The 18290-nt window shown below is 47.9% G+C and overlaps 1 protein-coding gene across 2 annotated transcripts in view; it reads left to right on the top strand.

Annotated features, from left to right (window-relative positions):
• NR2C1 (nuclear receptor subfamily 2 group C member 1) overlaps positions 1-18290 on the top strand; it is an 83082-nt gene that overhangs the window by 21578 nt on the left and 43214 nt on the right. For both annotated transcript variants that reach the window (XM_075344809.1, XM_075344810.1), the window contains exons 3-6: positions 5034-5144; positions 12690-12920; positions 14583-14667; positions 15386-15565. In XM_075344809.1, coding sequence (XP_075200924.1) covers positions 5034-5144; positions 12690-12920; positions 14583-14667; positions 15386-15565 — 607 coding nt within the window. The remainder of the gene's footprint in view (positions 1-5033; positions 5145-12689; positions 12921-14582; positions 14668-15385; positions 15566-18290) is intronic.

Here is an 18290-nt window from a genome sequence, read left to right as displayed (position 1 = left end):
CACGGTAGCACTTCCATGTGCATCCGATCCTACAAAAAAAACACATCGGATGCCGTATGTCCGCTCCGTTATTATGGAACATGTCCTATTCTGTTCCGTAATAACGAACCGTGACTCAATACAAGTCAGTGGGTCCGCAAAATTCCCGGAAGCAACACGGAAGCACTTCCGTGTGACTTCCGTTGGCTGCCCGTGCAGTCAGTGTCCCACTCCAGCCCCAGCCCCGCAGCTGCCCGCTCAGCAGTGTCAGCAGCGGCCCGCACTGCAGTGTCAGCAGCCGCGGGGATGACCAGCGCTACCGTCAGGAGGTTAGTAAGTTCATTACATACGGTGATGAAGTCCTGCCCTCCTGACGTCAGCGGTCGTCACTGCCTTCTATGCCCGCCGCTTGTCACATCACCTCTCGCTGTCGACCCGAGACTGTGACTAGTGGTGACGTCACGGGCCGCTCGCGATACTTGGTTTGTGAAGGCGGCGGTCATTGAACTCGGTGACAGCGCTGCTGTCAGGAGTTCAGCGATCATCGCAGGTAATATACCTCGCTAACCTCCTGATAGCAGCACTCGTCATGCCCTGCAGTGACCTGGGCTGACCTATTGATGTTAGCTCAGGTCACTGCACGGCTCTCCCAGCAAATAGGGAACATTCTGTTCTTCATTGACTGGGACATTGACTATGGTATGGATCATCGTGGGACCCCCTTGTATTACACCAGACCTGGATTTGTTTTTCTTTCTAATAAATTGGTGAAAGAGGGAATGTGTTGGGGAGTGTTTTTTCAAATGTTTTTTTTTTTGTTTTTTTTTTTTCATTACTGCCTGGGTTGGTGATGTCGGATATCTGATACACGCCTGACATCACTAACTCCAGGGCTTGATGCCAGGTGACATTACACATCTGGTATTAACCCCATATATTACCCCGTTTGCCACCGCACCAGGGCAACGGGATGAGATGTCGCGAAGCACCAGGACTGGCACATTTAATGGATGCGCTACTTCTGGGGCGGCTGCAGCCTGCTATTTTTAGGCTGGGGAGTGTCCAATAACTGTGAACCTCCCTAGTCTGAGAATACCAGACCACAGCTGTCCGCTTTACCTTGGCTGGTGATCCAATTTTGGGGGACCCCTTGTTTTTTGTTTTAAATTATTTATTTAATTTAAAATGACAGCGTGGGGTGCCCTCTGTTTTGGATTACCAGCCAAGGTGAAGCTGCCAGCTGTGGTTTGCAGGATGCAGCCGTTTGCTTTATCCTAGCTGGCTACAAAAGATAGGGGGACCGCATGTCATTTTTTTTATTATTTTTTTATTTTTTGGCTAAATACAAGGCTAAGCACCCCTTAGTGCCACATGAAAGTCACAAAAGGGTGCCAGCTTGGAATATGCAGGGGGTAAGACATTTTATATGTCTTTCCTATCTATCTATCTATCTATCTATCTATCTATCTATCGATCCAGCCCTCTATTCATTCATTCATTCATTCATTCATTCATTCATCCCTCTATCCCTCTGTCTCTATATCTATCTATTCATCTCTATATCTACTCATCTTTCTTGCTGCTTCCGTTTTTTGCGGTCCGCAAAAAAAACGGAAGGCACGCAGATGTCACACGGATGCCACTAGGATGCATCCATGAAAAAAAGGACCGTTTTTTGTGGCCCGCAAAAACGGAACGGTCATGTGAATGTAGCCTTAACAGCAGTTGCTGCCTGCTGCCGGTCACATGTGACCGTGTGCGGGCTGTGTGTGCGGGCTGTGTGTACAGGAGTTCAGCTGAGTTCAGATCAGCTGACTAAAGTGTCGGCCGATCAGGCTGGGGCCACACGGGGATTACTGCGATCCCCTCGCATTACACTCGGCTCACGCTCAGTACAGCAGAGCTGAGTGTCATGCGTGTGCCCCTGCGACTGAGGTCCGACTCTGTGAGCAGACCTCAGCTGCGGGGGGCGGTCCGGCACTTGAGGGGTGGGCCAGCACTGAGGAGGGGTGGGAGGGATTTCTCTCCCTCTTTCCTCCGTAGTCCACCGATGTACCGCAAGTGCAGTGCGATTTTTCTCTCACCACATACACTTGAATGGGTAAAAGAGAGAGTCTTGCATTACAGTTGTAGCATGCTGCGATTGTTTTCTCGGTCTGATTAGGGCTGAGAAAATAATCACTCGTGCACTGACACACAGGCTAATATTGGTCCGAGTGGAATGCGATGTTTGATCGCACTCCACTCGCACTGTTTTTCTCGCCGTGTGGCTTAGACCTTACTTGTTCTATGTCCCCCTGCATCCATCGCAGCGTGTGCAGGCTGGAGTTCAGCTGAGTTCAGATCAGCTGACTCCAGTGCTGGAGTGAACTCCGCTGACCTCAAGCCCGTACACGCTGCAATGGATGCAGGGGGACACAGAACAAGTAATTGGCAGACACTGCAGTCATCTGATTACTTGGGATGAATTGAGCAGTAAAATCACATTGTTTGTGGGCTCTCGCTGCATTTTCTATTGTTAAGGGTAACCCAAGCAGCTACTGGCTGCTAACCACCGCTGCTTGGTGTTACTTTCACTGGCAATAGAAATCCAGGGAAGCATTTTTTTATTATAAAGGTTTTTGCCTGAAAACTTTTTTAAAAAAATGAAGTGGGCTTCGCCATATTTTTGTATGCTAGCCAGGTACAGCAGGCAGCTACGGGCTGCCCCCAACCCCCAGCTGCCTATTTGTACCCGGCTGGGAACCAAAAATATAGAGAAGCCCTTTTTTTTTTTTTTTTAATTTCATGAATTTCATGAACTAATTAAAAAAAAAAATGACATGGGCTTCGCCGAATTTTCGAGTCCAGCCAGGTACAACTAGGCAGCTGGGGATTGGAATCCGCAGTGAATGGTGCCCAAACTTTCTGGGCCCCCCGCTGCGAATTGCAGTCCACAGCTGCCCCAGAAAATGGCGCTTTCATAGAAGCGCCATCTTCTGGCGCTGTATCCAACTCTTCCAGTGGCCCAGGTGGCACGCTGGGTAATAAGGGGTTAATACCAGCTATGTTTTACCAGCTGGTATAAAACCCGAGATTCTTAATGTCAGGCCAAGTTTGACCTGGCCATTAAGAATCTCCAATAAAGGGTTTAAAAAAAAAAAAAAAGACCACACAGAGAAAAATACTTTATTAGAAATAAATACACAGACACAGTAGGGACTCCATGTTTATTACTCCCTCTCACCCCTCCACGATGGAGAGATTTCTGTACTGACCATGCCAGGAGAGAGCGAGGGGGGGAGGAAAAGAAAGCGAGGGGGGGAGGAAAAGAGAGCGCGGGGGAGGAAAAGAGAGCGCGGGGGGGGAAAGAGAGCGCGGGGGGGAAAGAGAGCGCGGGGGGGAAAGAGAGCGCGGGGGGGAAAGAGCAAGGGGGGAAAGAGCGAGGGGGGAGGGAAAGAGCGCGGGGGGGTAAAGAGAGCGCGGGGGGGTGAAGAGAGCGTGGGGGGAGAGCGCGAGGGAAAAGAGAGGGGAGAGGAGAGAGGGATAAGAGGGGGGCAGAGAAGAGGGGGAAGAGGGGAGGGGGAGAAGAGTGGGGGGAGAGAAGAGAGTGGAGAAAGAAGGGGGGGGGCAGAGGTGCTCTGTCACCAACTGTCTCCACTCTGTGACTTGTGGTGCAGGTGACAGAGTGCAGACAGTTGGTCCCATGCAGCAGGGCAGGTGGCAGAGCACAGCGGTGACATGCCTGTCAGTGTCTTGCTGCGTCCTGCAGTGCTGCTGGGAGGAGCCCATGATCACACTGCCCGACACCGGCCGCTCTCCTGACATCTCAGCAGAGCGGGCGGGTGGAGAGTGTGATCAGATACTTACGTGCAGGGGGGGATTCAGCTGAAGAACCCCCCCTGTACTGCACACTAGTGCCCCGTGCCTCACCATCTGCAGGACGCTCGGCCGGCTCCACACTGACGTCCTCCGGCTCCTCACCTCGATGCTGGGCTGTGATGTGCGGTAGTCACCGCCCACAGCCCTGTCACTCAATCTGAGTGGTGCCAGCCTCCTCTGACGTACCCGTCTAGTTTGAGAGCCCGGAAATGCCGGGACGTCAGAGGATGCTGGCGGCCACAGCTCCAGGGGGTCATGTGACAGGCACTGAGCGTGCAGGATAGCGCCGCTCAGTGCCAGAACTGGAAACAGAAGTCAATGGAGACTACGCCTAGAAAGGTAAGTAGAACTCCTATAGAAAATAAAAAAAATGGGTGAACCACCCCTTTAATGGGGATTTTATTTATCAATGCGTTTCAGAGAGTTCTTCCTCCTTTATCAGGTCAGAATTATATTCAGCTTTAATATGATTTTGACCTGATGAAGGAGAAAACTCTCTGAAACGTTTTGTTAAATAACTTTTCGTGGAGTTTCCTTCCATTCATGACAGCACGGCGTTAACGTTTTCTGTACCATTCTAAATCTGCCTACACATGGGGCTGCAGCAGCTGTGTTATATGCCAGTAAGTGGTTGTGAGTGTCACAACCCACCAAGATGAACCTCTATCAGTGCTTTCATCCTCATTCATCACCTGGGTAAGACCCTACTTGCGCTTCTGTCTTCCAACTTTTATTACAGACATGGAATAAATGGTGCACTAATAATGTATTTGTGACTTTTAGGCTATGTGCTCACTAGGCGTTTTTTCTCACGCGGTTTTTGTGCGTTTTTACCGCGTTTTTAGCTGCGTTTTTGGCTGCATTTTTGTGCACTGCATTCATTGAGTGAAAAACGCTGTGAAAAACGCAGAAAGAATTGACATGCTGCGTTTTTGTGGTCACCACAAAAACGCAGCACCAAAAAAATGCTGTGTGCTGACAGCACTTCTGAAAACCCATAGACCTTGCTGGGGAAGCAATGTCACAGCGTTTTCAGCACAAAAACGCGGTAAAAAAGCTGCAAAAAAACGCAGCAAAAACGTCTAGTGCGCACAGGGCTTAACTGTATGTACTTGATCATTTTATACAGTTTTTCCAGCTTTCTGTTAAATCGTGCCCCAATACCAAAATTTGCTATTTCTTGTTTTTGTTAGCTTTCCCGTGCACAGACAGAAGTTACACACACAGGAGTGGTGGATGGAAATACTCAGAGGATACAGCTTATTCCATCAGAGTCAAGTGTCTCCATACCTCACCGTATACAGGTTTGTATAGTAGCATCAGTTTTGTTTCTTAAGGCCTCTTTCACACGCCCGTGCCTCCGGTACGTGTATGGACAGTTTTCTCACGTACCGGAGACACAAGCACACGTTGACATATGTTTTCCTATAGTTTCGGGCACACGTAAGTATTTTTGCACTGAAAGTCTGTCCGTTCCGTACTTACGTGTGCCCGTGTGCTCCACACGCCGACATGTCTGTTTTTCTCCGGCATCACGGGTGTCACGCGGAACGCAAACGTGTCACACGTAACACACACGGACCACACGGATGTGTTCCGTGTGACACACACCGGAGAAAAGACATGAGTCTATTAAAAAAAAACCAAACCTTTACTCACCTTCTCCTTCCCTGCTGTCGCTGTCACTTGCTGCCGACCGCCACTCATTATGCTCATTGAATATTCACTTCACTGCGGCCGGAAGCAGCAGCAGCGGGTAGTCGGCAGGACTGGAGACCGAAGATCAGTACCAGGGACAGGTGAGTAGAAAGTTCCCGTTCTCCGTGTGTTATCACGGATAACACACGTGTGCCATACACACGGCACACAGAGTGCAATACGCATCTTTGACACGTCCGTGAAACATGTGCGTGATTTTCACGGGCGTGTGAAAGAGGCCTTACAGAATATGGAGACAGCAGAAGACAGTGAACTATTCAATTACAATGGCCTTAGGTTAGAATATCTTCAACAGTCAATTGTTATACCTGGGCCATGGTAAATTGTAACCATGTATGTCATACAGTGCCACAGACATTGGCAGTGCTGGATTACATGATTATCCAGCCAGTTACACTCCTCAACTTTAAATGTACAACGCCAAGAAGGAAAAGCCATGGAATTCTGAATCACGAGATGGATAGACATGGTAATGATATGCAGATGATAAAAAATTGAATACAAAATTTACTAAACATCTTCATTTATTTAGTGTCGACTATGAGTGCCTTGTGCAGAAATATCTGCACTTGCACACCTTGGCATGCTTATCAATGAGGTTATTAATGGTTGCTGAGGATTGTTCTGCCACACTGAATGCATATGGGGATCCAAATTATCAAGATCCACTGCTGGCAGCTCCTTTTGCAATTGGCAACCGATAATAATATCCCAAAGCATGTAAGTAAGAGTATTTCTGCACGTCATTCATATTCGATACTGAATAGGTCGAGTTGTTTTGAAAATATTGTTTTAATTTCTTTATCGTTCCTTATGGGAGACCCAAACCATGGGTGTATAGCTTCTGCCTCCGGAGGACACACAAAGTACTACACTCAAACGTGTAGCTCCTCCCTCCGGGCTATATACACCCCCTGGATGACAATCTAACCAGTTCAATGCTTTGTGTTTCAGGAGGTCACACACACTTGCATTCTCTGATATTTTTTTTCATTTTTATTTTAATTTTAAAGATTTGGAAGAAAAGCGGGTCCAGTCTGGACTCCCGGCATGTCCCTTCACACCCCACTCTGTCGGCGGTGCTGTTAAGGTTGACTTTATAAGGCTGGAGCCTTCACATGCCGCGCTCCTTCACATCCTCTGAGAGGCTCTGGTTTGAAGTGGGAGCCGTCTCGGTCCTCTCTGCTTGCAGGAGACCGGTCTCCATCCACAGCCCTGTCTGGTTTCTGCTGGAAGGAGCGTTCACCCCCCCTCAGGGACTGGCCCTGCGTCTCAAAGCTAAGTATTGAGACGTTTTTCAGGGGTCCCGGGTACTTTTATTAGGGGGACAGTATGTGTTTTATCGTTACTGTAAATTCCGGCCGGTTCTGGGGGTTTCCCCTGAGAACCGCGCCGAAGGTGCCTGCTCGTCGGCCGCATTTTAAAATCTAGGCCCCGGCTTCAGTTTGGGCCTAGTTTCGGTTTCGGCTCCTCTGCATGTCATGCATACAGGATGCATAGCGTGGCGCCGCCCACCGCTCGGCCAGCAGAGGGGAGGACACTCCTCTCTGGGGAGATGTTTCCTCCTCTGTATCTCTCCCTGGCCCTCCGTTTTCCCGCTCTTGGGCTAATACCCGCCCCCCCTCCTCCTTCCAGCGCCATTTTCTCAGCGTTCTTACACTGGACGGCGCTGGATGCTGCAGCTGCTGCTGTTTAGGAAGGCTGACGCTTCACTGGGGCTTTGAGCTGTGGAATCCGGAGGGCACACAGAGAGCGGGCTGGTAAGCCACAACCTCCGGTTGTGGGCTTTTATTACACTCTCAGGGCATTCTATAGGAGTGTATTACTACTGCAGAGCTTCCACCTCAGCAGCATGTCTGTCACCCGAAGCAAGGCTGCAAACATGTACGCTATATGCACTGCTTGTAAGCTCATTCTGCCAGAGCCAAGCACATACCCACATTGTGATGCCTGTGCTAATATGGTTGTGTCTCAGCCTGGAGCCTCCTCAGGGATCCCTCCGGCTGCTCCGGCTTCGGTGGCTGAACCCCCGGCTTGGGTAGCTTCCTTTTCACAAGCTATTTCCCAGTCTTTTGCCGTCTCCATGGGGCAGCTGTCCCGGACACTGCTGACCATGCATCAGCCCCCTTCTCAGGGTGCCTCTGCTGCTCCGAGCTCTGCAGAGCTCTCAGAGCATGTCCTAGGACCCCGTCCCCCTAAACGGAGACGCAGGGACCCTTCTCCTTCCTCTTCCCACGGCTCTGATTCACGTGCCGAGGTGCAGGGCGAGGAGGATTCGTTTACTGTGGGCTCAGACGCTACCTCTATGTACCCCATTGACTTGTCTGAGGGTGATGCGGATGTTAGTGACTTGATTGCGTCCATTAACTCCGTACTGAACCTCAACCCACAAGAGTCAGAGGAACAACCCTCTCTGGTAGAGATTCACCAGTTTACCTCACCTAAGAGAGCTAGGAGTATGTTTTTTAACCACTCCAGCTTTCACACCACTGTTACCAAGCCCAGGGCCTGTCCTGACAAACGTTTTCCGAAGCGTAGTTCAGATGACCGTTTTCCTTTTCCACCAGAGATGGTTAAGGAATGGGCCCAGTCCCCAAAGGTAGACCCTCCGGTGTCCAGAATCTCAGCCCGCACAGTCGTAGCTGTGGCTGATGGCACTTCTCTTAAGGATCCCACTGACCGCCAGGTTGACCTTCTGGCCAAGTCTGTATATGAGGCGGCAGGAGCCTCGTTCTCCCCGTCTTTTGCGGCAGTGTGGGCTCTTAAGGCAGTCTCTGCCTCTCTGGCGGAGATACATTCCCTCACCAGGGACTCTATTCCTGAGACGGATGCCTTAACTTCTCAAGCTTCGGCTTTTGCATCCTACGCCATGTCTGCCATCCTGGAGGCTTCTCACCGCACGGCGGTGGCCTCCGCTAACTCCCTCGCGATCCGCAGGATCTTGTGGCTTCGAGAGTGGAAAGCAGACGCTTCCTCTAAGAAGTACCTTGCGAGTCTCCCTTTTGCTGGGTCCCGGCTGTTTGGGGAACAGCTGGATGACATAATTAAGGAAGCTACTGGCGGGAAGAGTACTTCCTTGCCACAAACTAAAGCCAAGAAACCTGTCCAGGGCAGGAACCAATCGAGGTTTCGTTCCTTTCGTTCCTCTAACTGGTCATCCTCTAAGCCCTCGACCTCGTCCACTACCGCAGCCAAGGATCGTAAATCCAACTGGCGCGCAAAGCCGCGTCCTCAAAAGACCGGAGGAGCCGCTGCCACTAAGGCAGCCTCCTCTTGACTATCTGGCTGCGCCAGCAACGTCCTTGGTCGGTGGCAGGCTCTCCCACTTTGGCGACGTGTGGTTTCAACACGTCTCCGATCAGTGGGTGCGGGATATCATCTCCCACGGCTACAGGATAGAATTTTCTTCCAGCCCGCCAAACAGATTTTTTCTGTCCACCCCCCCCTGCTCCAAAGCCGCCGCCTTCTCTCAGGCCGTGGCATCCCTGCAGGCCAACGGTGTAATTGTTCCGGTTCCCGCCCGGGAACGGTTCAGCGGTTTCTACTCAAACCTCTTTCTAGTCCCCAAAAAGGACGGTTCCTTCCAGCCCATCCTGGATCTCAAGCTTCTCAACAAGCATGTTCAGGTGCGGCACTTTCGCATGGAATCTCTGAGATCGGTCATTGCCTCAATGACCCAAGGAGATTTTCTGGCATCCATCGACATCAGAGATGCCTATCTGCATGTGCCTATTGCGGTTTCACACCAGCGTTGGCTACGCTTTGCAATCGGAGAGGAACATTTCCAATTCGTGGCTCTCCCCTTCGGCTTAGCCACGGCCCCTCGAGTATTCACCAAGGTCATGGCAGCAGTGGTTGCGGTCCTGCACCTCCAGGGGTTGGCAGTGATTCCTTACCTGGACGACCTTCTAGTCAAGGCCTCATCCAGTGCAGACTGCCAGCGGAGTGTCTCTCTCACTCTCGCCACGCTAGTTCAGTTCGGGTGGCTTGTCAACCTGCCCAAGTCCACTCTGACCCCGACCCAGGTGGTTTTGTACCTAGGGATGCAATTCGAGACTCTGCCGGCACTTGTCAAGTTGCCCTTAGTCAAACAGCAGTCCCTTCGTCTGGCGGTGCGCTCTCTGCTGAGGCACCGCCGTCATTCCATCAGACACCTCATGCAGGTGCTGGGTCAGATGGTGGCGTCAATGGAAGCGGTTCCCTTTGCCCAGTTCCATCTGCGTCCCCTGCAGCTGGACATTCTCCGCTGTTGGGACAAGCGGATCTCTTCCTTGCACAGGCTGGTGGCTCTGTCGTCACAGACCAGGAGCTCCCTTCAGTGGTGGCTTCGGCCCCTCTCTCTGTCTCAGGGACGCTCCTTCCTGACTCCGTCCTGGGTGATCCTCACCACGGATGCCAGCCTCTCCGGTTGGGGAGCAGTATTTCTCCATCACCGAGCACAGGGCACTTGGACTCCGTCCGAATCAGCCCTCTCGATCAATGTGCTGGAGATCAGAGCTGTGTTTCTAGCTCTCCTAGCCTTTCACCACCTGTTGGCGGGCAGACACATTCGAGTTCAGTCGGACAACGCGACAGCGGTTGCCTACATCAATCACCAGGGCGGGACTCACAGCCGTCTGGCGATGTTGGAGGTTCAACGAATCCTCCAGTGGACGGAGGACTCCAAGTCCACCATATCCGCAGTCCACATCCCAGGCGTGGAAAACTGGGAGGCCGATTACCTCAGCCGTCAAACCGTGGACAGCGGCGAGTGGGCCCTGCATCCGTCAGTGTTCAGATCAATCTGCCGCAAGTGGGGCACTCCCGAAGTGGATCTAATGGCATCCCGGCACAGCAACAAGGTTCCGGTTTACGTGGCTCGCTCCCACGATCCTCAAGCCTTCGCAGCAGACGCACTGGTTCAAGATTGGTCTCAGTTCCGTCTGGCCTATGTGTTTCCCCCTCTAGCACTCTTGCCCAGGGTTCTGCGCAAGATCAGAATGGAGGGCCGTCGAGTCATACTCATTGCTCCGGACTGGCCCAGGCGAGCTTGGTACCCAGACCTGCTCCGTCTGTCCGTAGAGGTGCCGTGGCATCTCCCGGACCGCCCAGACCTTCTCTCTCAAGGTCCGTTCTTCCGCCAGAATTCTGCGGCTCTCAGATTGACGGCGTGGCTCTTGAGTCCTGGATCCTGACGGCTTCAGGCATTCCCTCTGAGGTCATCTCCACCATGACTCAGGCTCGGAAGTCTTCCTCGGCCAAGATTTACCACAGGACTTGGAGGATTTTCCTGTCCTGGTGTCGCTCTTCCGACCATGCTCCTTGGCCGTTCTCCTTGCCGACCATCCTGTCTTTTCTACAGGCCGGTCTACAGCTAGGACTGTCCCTCAATTCCCTCAAGGGACAGGTGTCGGCTCTGTCGGTATTGTTCCAGCGGCGTATCGCCCGACTGGCCCAGGTGCGCACCTTCATGCAGGGCGCATCTCACATCATTCCTCCTTACCGGCGGCCCTTGGATCCCTGGGACCTTAATCTGGTCCTCACGGCCTTACAGAAACCCCCCTTTGAGCCTCTCAGGGAGGTTCCCTTGTTTAGACTTTCACAGAAAGTTGTTTTTCTAGTAGCCATAACTTCTCTCAGGAGAGTTTCTGATTTGGCTGCGCTCTCTTCGGAATCCCCCTTTTTGGTGTTTCACCAAGACAAGGTGGTTCTTCGTCCGACTCCGGACTTTCTCCCTAAGGTGGTGTCTCCTTTCCACCTTAACCAGGACATTTCATTGCCTTCTCTTTGTCCGGCCCCTGTGCATCGCTTTGAGAAGGCGTTACACTCCTTAGATTTGGTGCGGGCGCTCCGAATCTATGTGTCACGCACCGCCGTTTTTAGGCGGTGCACCTCACTTTTTGTGCTAACCACTGGTCAGCGCAAGGGTCTCGCTGCTTCTAAACTGACCCTAGCTCGTTGGATCAGGTCGGCTATCACCGATGCCTACCAGTGTTCTCAGGTGCCTCCCCCGCCAGGGATTAAGGCGCACTCGACCAGAGCTGTCGGTTCCTCCTGGGCTTTCAGGCACCAGGCTACGGCTCAGCAGGTTTGTCAGGCTGCCACGTGGTCCAGTCTGCACACTTTTTCGAAGCACTACCAAGTGCATGCTCATGCTTCGGCAGATGCGAGCTTGGGCAGACGCATTCTTCAGGCGGCTGTCGCCCATTTGTGAAGTTAGGTTTTGCCTACTTCTCAGTTTGGTTTATTTCCCACCCATGGACAGCTTTGGAACGTCCCATGGTTTGGGTCTCCCATAAGGAACGATAAAGAAAAAGAGAATTTTGTTTACTTACCGTAAATTCTTTTTCTTATAGTTCTGACATGGGAGACCCAGCACCCTCCCTGTTGCCTGTTGGCAGTTTTTTGTTCCGTGTGTTTCACCGGCTGTTGTTAGTAGACAGAGTTCCGGTTATTCCGAGTTTTACTCTATCTCTACTTATGGGTGGATGTCCTCCTTCAGCTTTTGCACTGAACTGGTTAGATTGTCATCCAGGGGGTGTATATAGCCCGGAGGGAGGAGCTACACGTTTGAGTGTAGTGCTTTGTGTGTCCTCCGGAGGCAGAAGCTATACACCCATGGTTTGGGTCTCCCATGTTGGAACTATAAGAAAAAGAATTTACGGTAAGTAAACAAAATTCTCTTTTTTTTCTTCTATATTATTTTTTTAATTTTCTATTGTTTTGGACTTTAAACTTGTGTGTGTGTGTGTGTGTGTGTGTGTGTGTGTGTAATACAGTGCTTTATACACTATGTGCCCTGTCTCCCCCTATAGACCCTACACATATTGATGTTAATAATGTGCTGTCTGCTCATTTTCAGCATTTTTTATAGTCTAAATATAGTGAAAACAGCTAAAAGGAAGAGGCGTTTTTTTTTTTTTTCTAATACGTTTTTTTTTTGCTATAGCTATGCCTGTTGCTGTCATATTTTCCCTTTCCTTTAATGAACAGTTTAATTATTCAGGGCTGTTGTATCTTTTCCTTGCATGGCTTGATGCCCAGACATTTTGTTGTATTGAGGTGTAACATCAGCAGAAAGCTTTTAACGTTTCTACTGCTCTCAAGATTGGGTAAAGCCAATTTAATATTTTTTTAATGTATATCTTTAGTTCGTAACAGATCAGCAGACTGGTCAGAAAATCCAAATTCTTACAGCAGTTGATCAAAGTGGAGGAAGCAAAAGGTTCATCTTGACTAATAACGATGGCTCATCTCAAAGTAAAGTGATCCTTGCAAGGCAAGACAGCAGTCAAGGCAAGGTTTACCTAACAACGCCTGATGCTGCTGGTGTCAACCAACTATTCATCTCAAGCCCTGATGTTTCTACACAGCACATTCAGGTAAAAACTGCAAACTTCAGTCCACCCAGAAAAATTATAGCAGTTTACTTGTCCTTTTTTTTTTTTTTTTTTTTTTTTTTTTTAGTGTACTACTCACAGTAATTTTTTTTTGTATTAAACATATTTTGTGGGAACAAAAAAATCCAATCACATTTTCATTTGCCTGTGAGATATGAAGATATTTTGTTCAATTGCCAAACTTCTTGTGGATTGACAGTCGGGATCAGGAGGGACAGATGAGCTCATCTTGGAGCTGACTGATTTTATATATATATATATATATATATATATATATATATATATATAAAAAGTATATGCATGTATGTGTGGATATAGAGATATAGAGAGATATAGAGATAGAGAGATATAAATATAAATATTGGTTGTGCATGTGGCCCTTTTTCTTGTCGTTGTGATCCTTTGGTCGAACGTGATGGAAACATCTTTTTGTAGCTATGATAAGCAAAAACTAATTAGGGTGAGTGCACACGATAAGTGTTAGCAGTGTTTTGGACTTGGCTTGTTTTCTCTACGTCCAAAACGCAGCATTGTATAGTACAAGCACAGTTGAATGCATTTATAGAAATCCCATGCCCACTGTGCTTCTTCTAGATGTTCTATAAACTGACATGCCGTCTAGCTTTCTGAGCCGCAGCACGTTAATTTATTTTTGCAACGATGCTTGTGCACTGAGCAGGAAAACACAGCGAAATGATGCTGTCGGTGGCCCTGAATGTGTGCACAAATACATTCTCCCACCGATGATGCTAGGATCTCTAGAAGGAAAAGTACGCTGTGTCCTGAACGCTGGCACTCTGGATCATGTGCACATACCCTTATGTCATTCTGGGGTTTTACTAGTTTAAATACATGTTGTACGTTTTACATAATTGCTTTCTGTGAGAGAAACAAAATTATAATTTTGTAGTTGTGATACCTTTTAATGGCTAACTAAAATAAAATAAAAAGATGTTATAAAGCAAGCTTTCGAGGCATCTCCAGTCTCTTCATCAGGCATGGTATGACAAAATATCTGAAGAGACACAAATATATACACAAACAGAGCACAGGGATGCATAGTAAAAGGACATTTAAATAAAGAAACACTAAGCTTAGAGAGTGAATCCTTAATTAGCTTTGATTAGTGGTGTAAAAGTTTGTGTCCCAATATCCATATAGGATCAGAGGCCTGGTGCCCTCAGTCCCTCTAGCAGACCCCTCAGATTTTGTAGTTTGTCATAAATCCTACAGACAGTCAGCTGTGTTATTAATTTGTCTTCCCACAAACCCACTAATCTAGAACTCAGTGTGCTGACTCAACCTGTCAGGAGGATTTATGACACACTTCAAAATCTAAGGGGTCTGCTCCAGAGACTGTGAGGGCACCAGGCCTCTGATCCTATATGGATATTTGGATACTAAAACTTTGTGGATGAATGCCATCTGGTCCTGTGGATTTGTCAATGTTTAACTTGCAGAGTTGTAGGCGTGCTTCTTCTTGTGCTAAATTAGTTAAGTGGCAAACTTTGATTTTTTTGCCTTGTTGAATGATACCTGGAACGGTCAGTTCTTTGCTGAACACAGATGAAAAGTGCCTGTTTAATATCTCGGCCTTTTCTTTATCCTCTATAATTTTCTTGTTTTCTATATCTGTTGTTCTAGATTTTGTCAGATGCTCAGTGCATAGACCAGAATTTAAACAAACCAATAGTGGATCTCTGTGTGGTCTGTGGGGATAAAGCTTCAGGTATGTATGAGCATGGGATACAAATTAATTTTTAACATGTTTTTTTTTTATTTTACAGATTGTTTTAGATTTTTTTTTCTTTCTCAGGTAGTCAGCCATCTTGCCTGAGCTGCATGTGTCACATGAAAACACCACCATGGCAGTTTTCTGTATTGTTTTTTAGCTCAAGATAGAAATGGATTCAGCAGGAATGCATATATGTGCTTCATTTCAGTTTCCCCTTTCTTTTGAATTTACTTCTGGCTATGACAAAAAAAAAGCATAAAACACTCTTCCACAAAAACTTCAACCCCGATTCCTCTAGGTGTTTTCTAGAATTCTGGCAGACAACACTTTGAAATTTAGTAAAATGTTGCGACTTTTGGGGTTTATATACTAGTCCCGGCTAGCTGGTCAACTGATTGGGTATGCAAAGTCTGCCTGGCAAATTCATCATAATAGGTAAAACTATGGTGTCGTAAATGTACATTTTTCCACGATTGAAGGGTGCAGAGTTGTCCAATACAGTGTGTAAAAAGTCTATGATAAAGTTTATGGAAAATCCTGCAGATAAGCCAATGCTTTAAGTTTCTAGCTAAATTTTGTCTCCCCTTCCGGTAAATAGGAGCGCAATGTCCCCATACCTGGCCTAATTTGTGTTGAAAGTGCTGCACAAAGTCTATGTAGTTGTTACTTTAGTGAATACTATAATTCATACCTCCTTCCTAATCCCTCCCAGGTCGTCATTACGGGGCAGTAACATGTGAGGGCTGCAAAGGATTCTTTAAAAGAAGTATTAGGAAAAATTTGGTTTATACATGCAGAGGAGCAAAAGATTGCGTGATTAACAAACACTACCGCAACAGATGTCAGTACTGCCGGCTACAAAGGTGTATCGCACTCGGGATGAAGCAAGATTGTAAGTATCTGTTTACGCTAATATACCTTGTCTGATAAATGTATATTAGACCACTTAGGTGTTATATTATGTCATGCTGACTCTCTAGCTCTACTGGTCCTCAATTCAGTTGAAGGAGCACTCTGTTAAAATAGATTTCAGTGCTGCTAGGCAAGTGTGGGACACGTATAGCTTTCTCTAGTGATCGGCTCTCATAGGGATTCTGTTAGCGCAATGACTGTTCAAACCAAATACAGGCGCTCGGTGCACCCTTAGTGTGGCCAAACATATAAAAGGGTGGCCGAATACCGGTCTGTGAGCCCTAACCAGTTTTGTAATTAGCTTTATTGTAAGATTCCCTATGCTGCTCCCTGTCCTGCTATTTCCTATATCTGTTTTTTTTTTTCTTTCATTTTACCTCCTTTAAGGATTCCATTGAGAGGAGAAGGATCTCAAACAGGATGTAACAGCAGGCTGGGACTGCACTCACTTCTCTGCATAGTCGTATCATGCCTCCTGAAACAGGACCTCGTCATGGGGTGCTGCTGTTACTTACCAGTGCTACTGCCCTCTCCGTACTGTGGTGATATCTTAGTTTAGTAGAGGTGATCGAAAAATGACAAAGAAGCAGTGACTGTAATGTTGGCAGCTGAATATAAGTCCGCAACTGCTTCTAACTACATGCTCTTTCCCTGAAACAAATCATCAGGGGGTGGTGATGGAAGCGGTGTGCCTGACACAAGTACTGTCCCCTGATGATTCATTTGAGAAGAGAAACTGCAGTGTTCGAAGCAATGATTGTGACGGGCCGGTGGTGGTGTTGACTGAAGATGTGGTTATGTCTCAATCACCTCTACTGAACCAGGATGTCATCAATGGACAGCAGTGACAGAAGCTGTGGTAAGTGACTGCAGTGCCGTCACCTGATGACGTCCTGTCTGAGGATGGGTGATAGACACTGGGGGGACAGTAAGTGCAGCCCCTGCCTCCTGTGACATCCTATTTAAGACTCCTCTGAAACCAAATGTCACAAAGTAAAGTAATAAAACACACATGGGAAATAACAGGAGATGGAGAACTATAAGGAATTTAATAATGAAGCTTATTTCAAAAGTGGTTAGGGGATACAGATAGGTATTTGTAAAGGGATTTATAGGTATTGGACTATCTCTTTTAAGTGCACCTTTCTACCTTCTTAATTTCTATTTATCTATGTACATCTGGCTCTAAAAAGCCATAGCTGTCAAGTAATGAAGAGGGGAAGGACATAGAGGTAAAACAAGTAGTTGGGGAGATGCACTGAACTGTTTTGACACCCCAAGATTGCTCTGAGCATTTGTATTGGTTTGAGCAGTCATTCTGTACTGACAGTGCCTTTTCATGCTTTTAACGCTAGTTAGGCTGTGTACGCACGTTGCTTTTTTCATGCGTTTACACAGAGTTTTAAACTGCAGCGCAAATGCATGCGTTCTGCGTCCCCAGCAAAGTCTATGAGAAGTCAGCAAATTCCATGTGCACGTTGCGTTTTTAAACGCAGCGTTTTGGATGCCAAATATTTGACAAAATCGATGCGTTTAAAAAAGCAGCATGTCACTACTTTTGTGCGTTTTGGATGCTCTTCCCTCTGTGGGAGAGCAAGCATCCAAACTGCACCCAGAACGCATTCAAAATGCATCCAAAACGCAGCATTTTGAATGCATTTTGAAACGCACACGCAGTGATAAAACGCTGCAGTTTATTTGTCAAGCCAGAACGCAACGTGCGCACATGGCCTTAGATTTGCTACTTTTATTTATTTGAATGCTAGCAGTCTGTGTTTTTCTTTTTAGTTTTTTTTTTTCTCTCCCAACAGTTTAGCTGCCTCATTATACATTCATTACATTCTAAGACCCTGATATCATCAAGCACATTTAGGGTATGTGCGCACGTTGCGTAAATACATGCAGTTACGCTGCGCTTTGTAGCGCAGCGTAACTGCATGCGCCCTGCGTCCCCTGCACAGTCTATGGAGATTGTGCAGGAGCCGTGCGCACGTGGCGTTTTAGAGCGCAGCGCTTCGGCTACTGCTGAAGCGCTGCGTTCTAGAAGTGACATGTCACTTCTTCCGTGCGCTTTGCCGGCAGCTCCTGCTCTGTCTATGGCCGGAGCTGCAGGCAGAGCGCATGGAATCGGCTTCACTACGGACATTTCTGCAGCGATTTAAAGCGCACATGTGCTCTTCAGATCGCTGCAGAAATTTCTGCAGGGCTAATACGCAACGTGCGCACATAGCCATAAACTGCTTGAAATGCAAGAAAAAAATGTGTGCAACCAGTAGTTGAGCAAAAATTTTGCAACTTTTGAAAAGTATGTGATACCTTTCTGGGTTGGGCATGGCCAGCAACTTCATCAGTATTTAAAGGGAACCTGTCAGGTGCAATATGCACTCAGGACCACGAGCAGTTCTGGGTGCATACTGCTAATCCCTGCCTTACTGTCCCTGTATACACTAGCATAAATAAAGAGATCTTTAGAAAAAGTATTTGTAAAGATCCTTTATGATACGGTATGCTAATGCAGAGTGAAGGGACTAGTCGCACGGGCGTTAGTTCCTCCGACTAGTCCGCCCTCATAGCATGTTAGCACACCCACAGGGGCGTACTAACATGCTATTCAATGCCCATTGCCTAGCGTCTTTTATTTAATCCGATTTTTTAAAATAGAATTCATTGGCTTGTTTGTTATTCCTCCCAAGATTTAATTATTT

The sequence above is a fragment of the Anomaloglossus baeobatrachus genome, chromosome 4, assembly GCF_048569485.1.
Source record: "Anomaloglossus baeobatrachus isolate aAnoBae1 chromosome 4, aAnoBae1.hap1, whole genome shotgun sequence".
In the NCBI taxonomy this organism is placed as follows: Eukaryota; Metazoa; Chordata; class Amphibia; order Anura; family Aromobatidae; genus Anomaloglossus; species Anomaloglossus baeobatrachus.
Note: the sequence above shows the minus strand (reverse complement) of the source record. Positions and strands in the feature narration are given on the sequence as shown.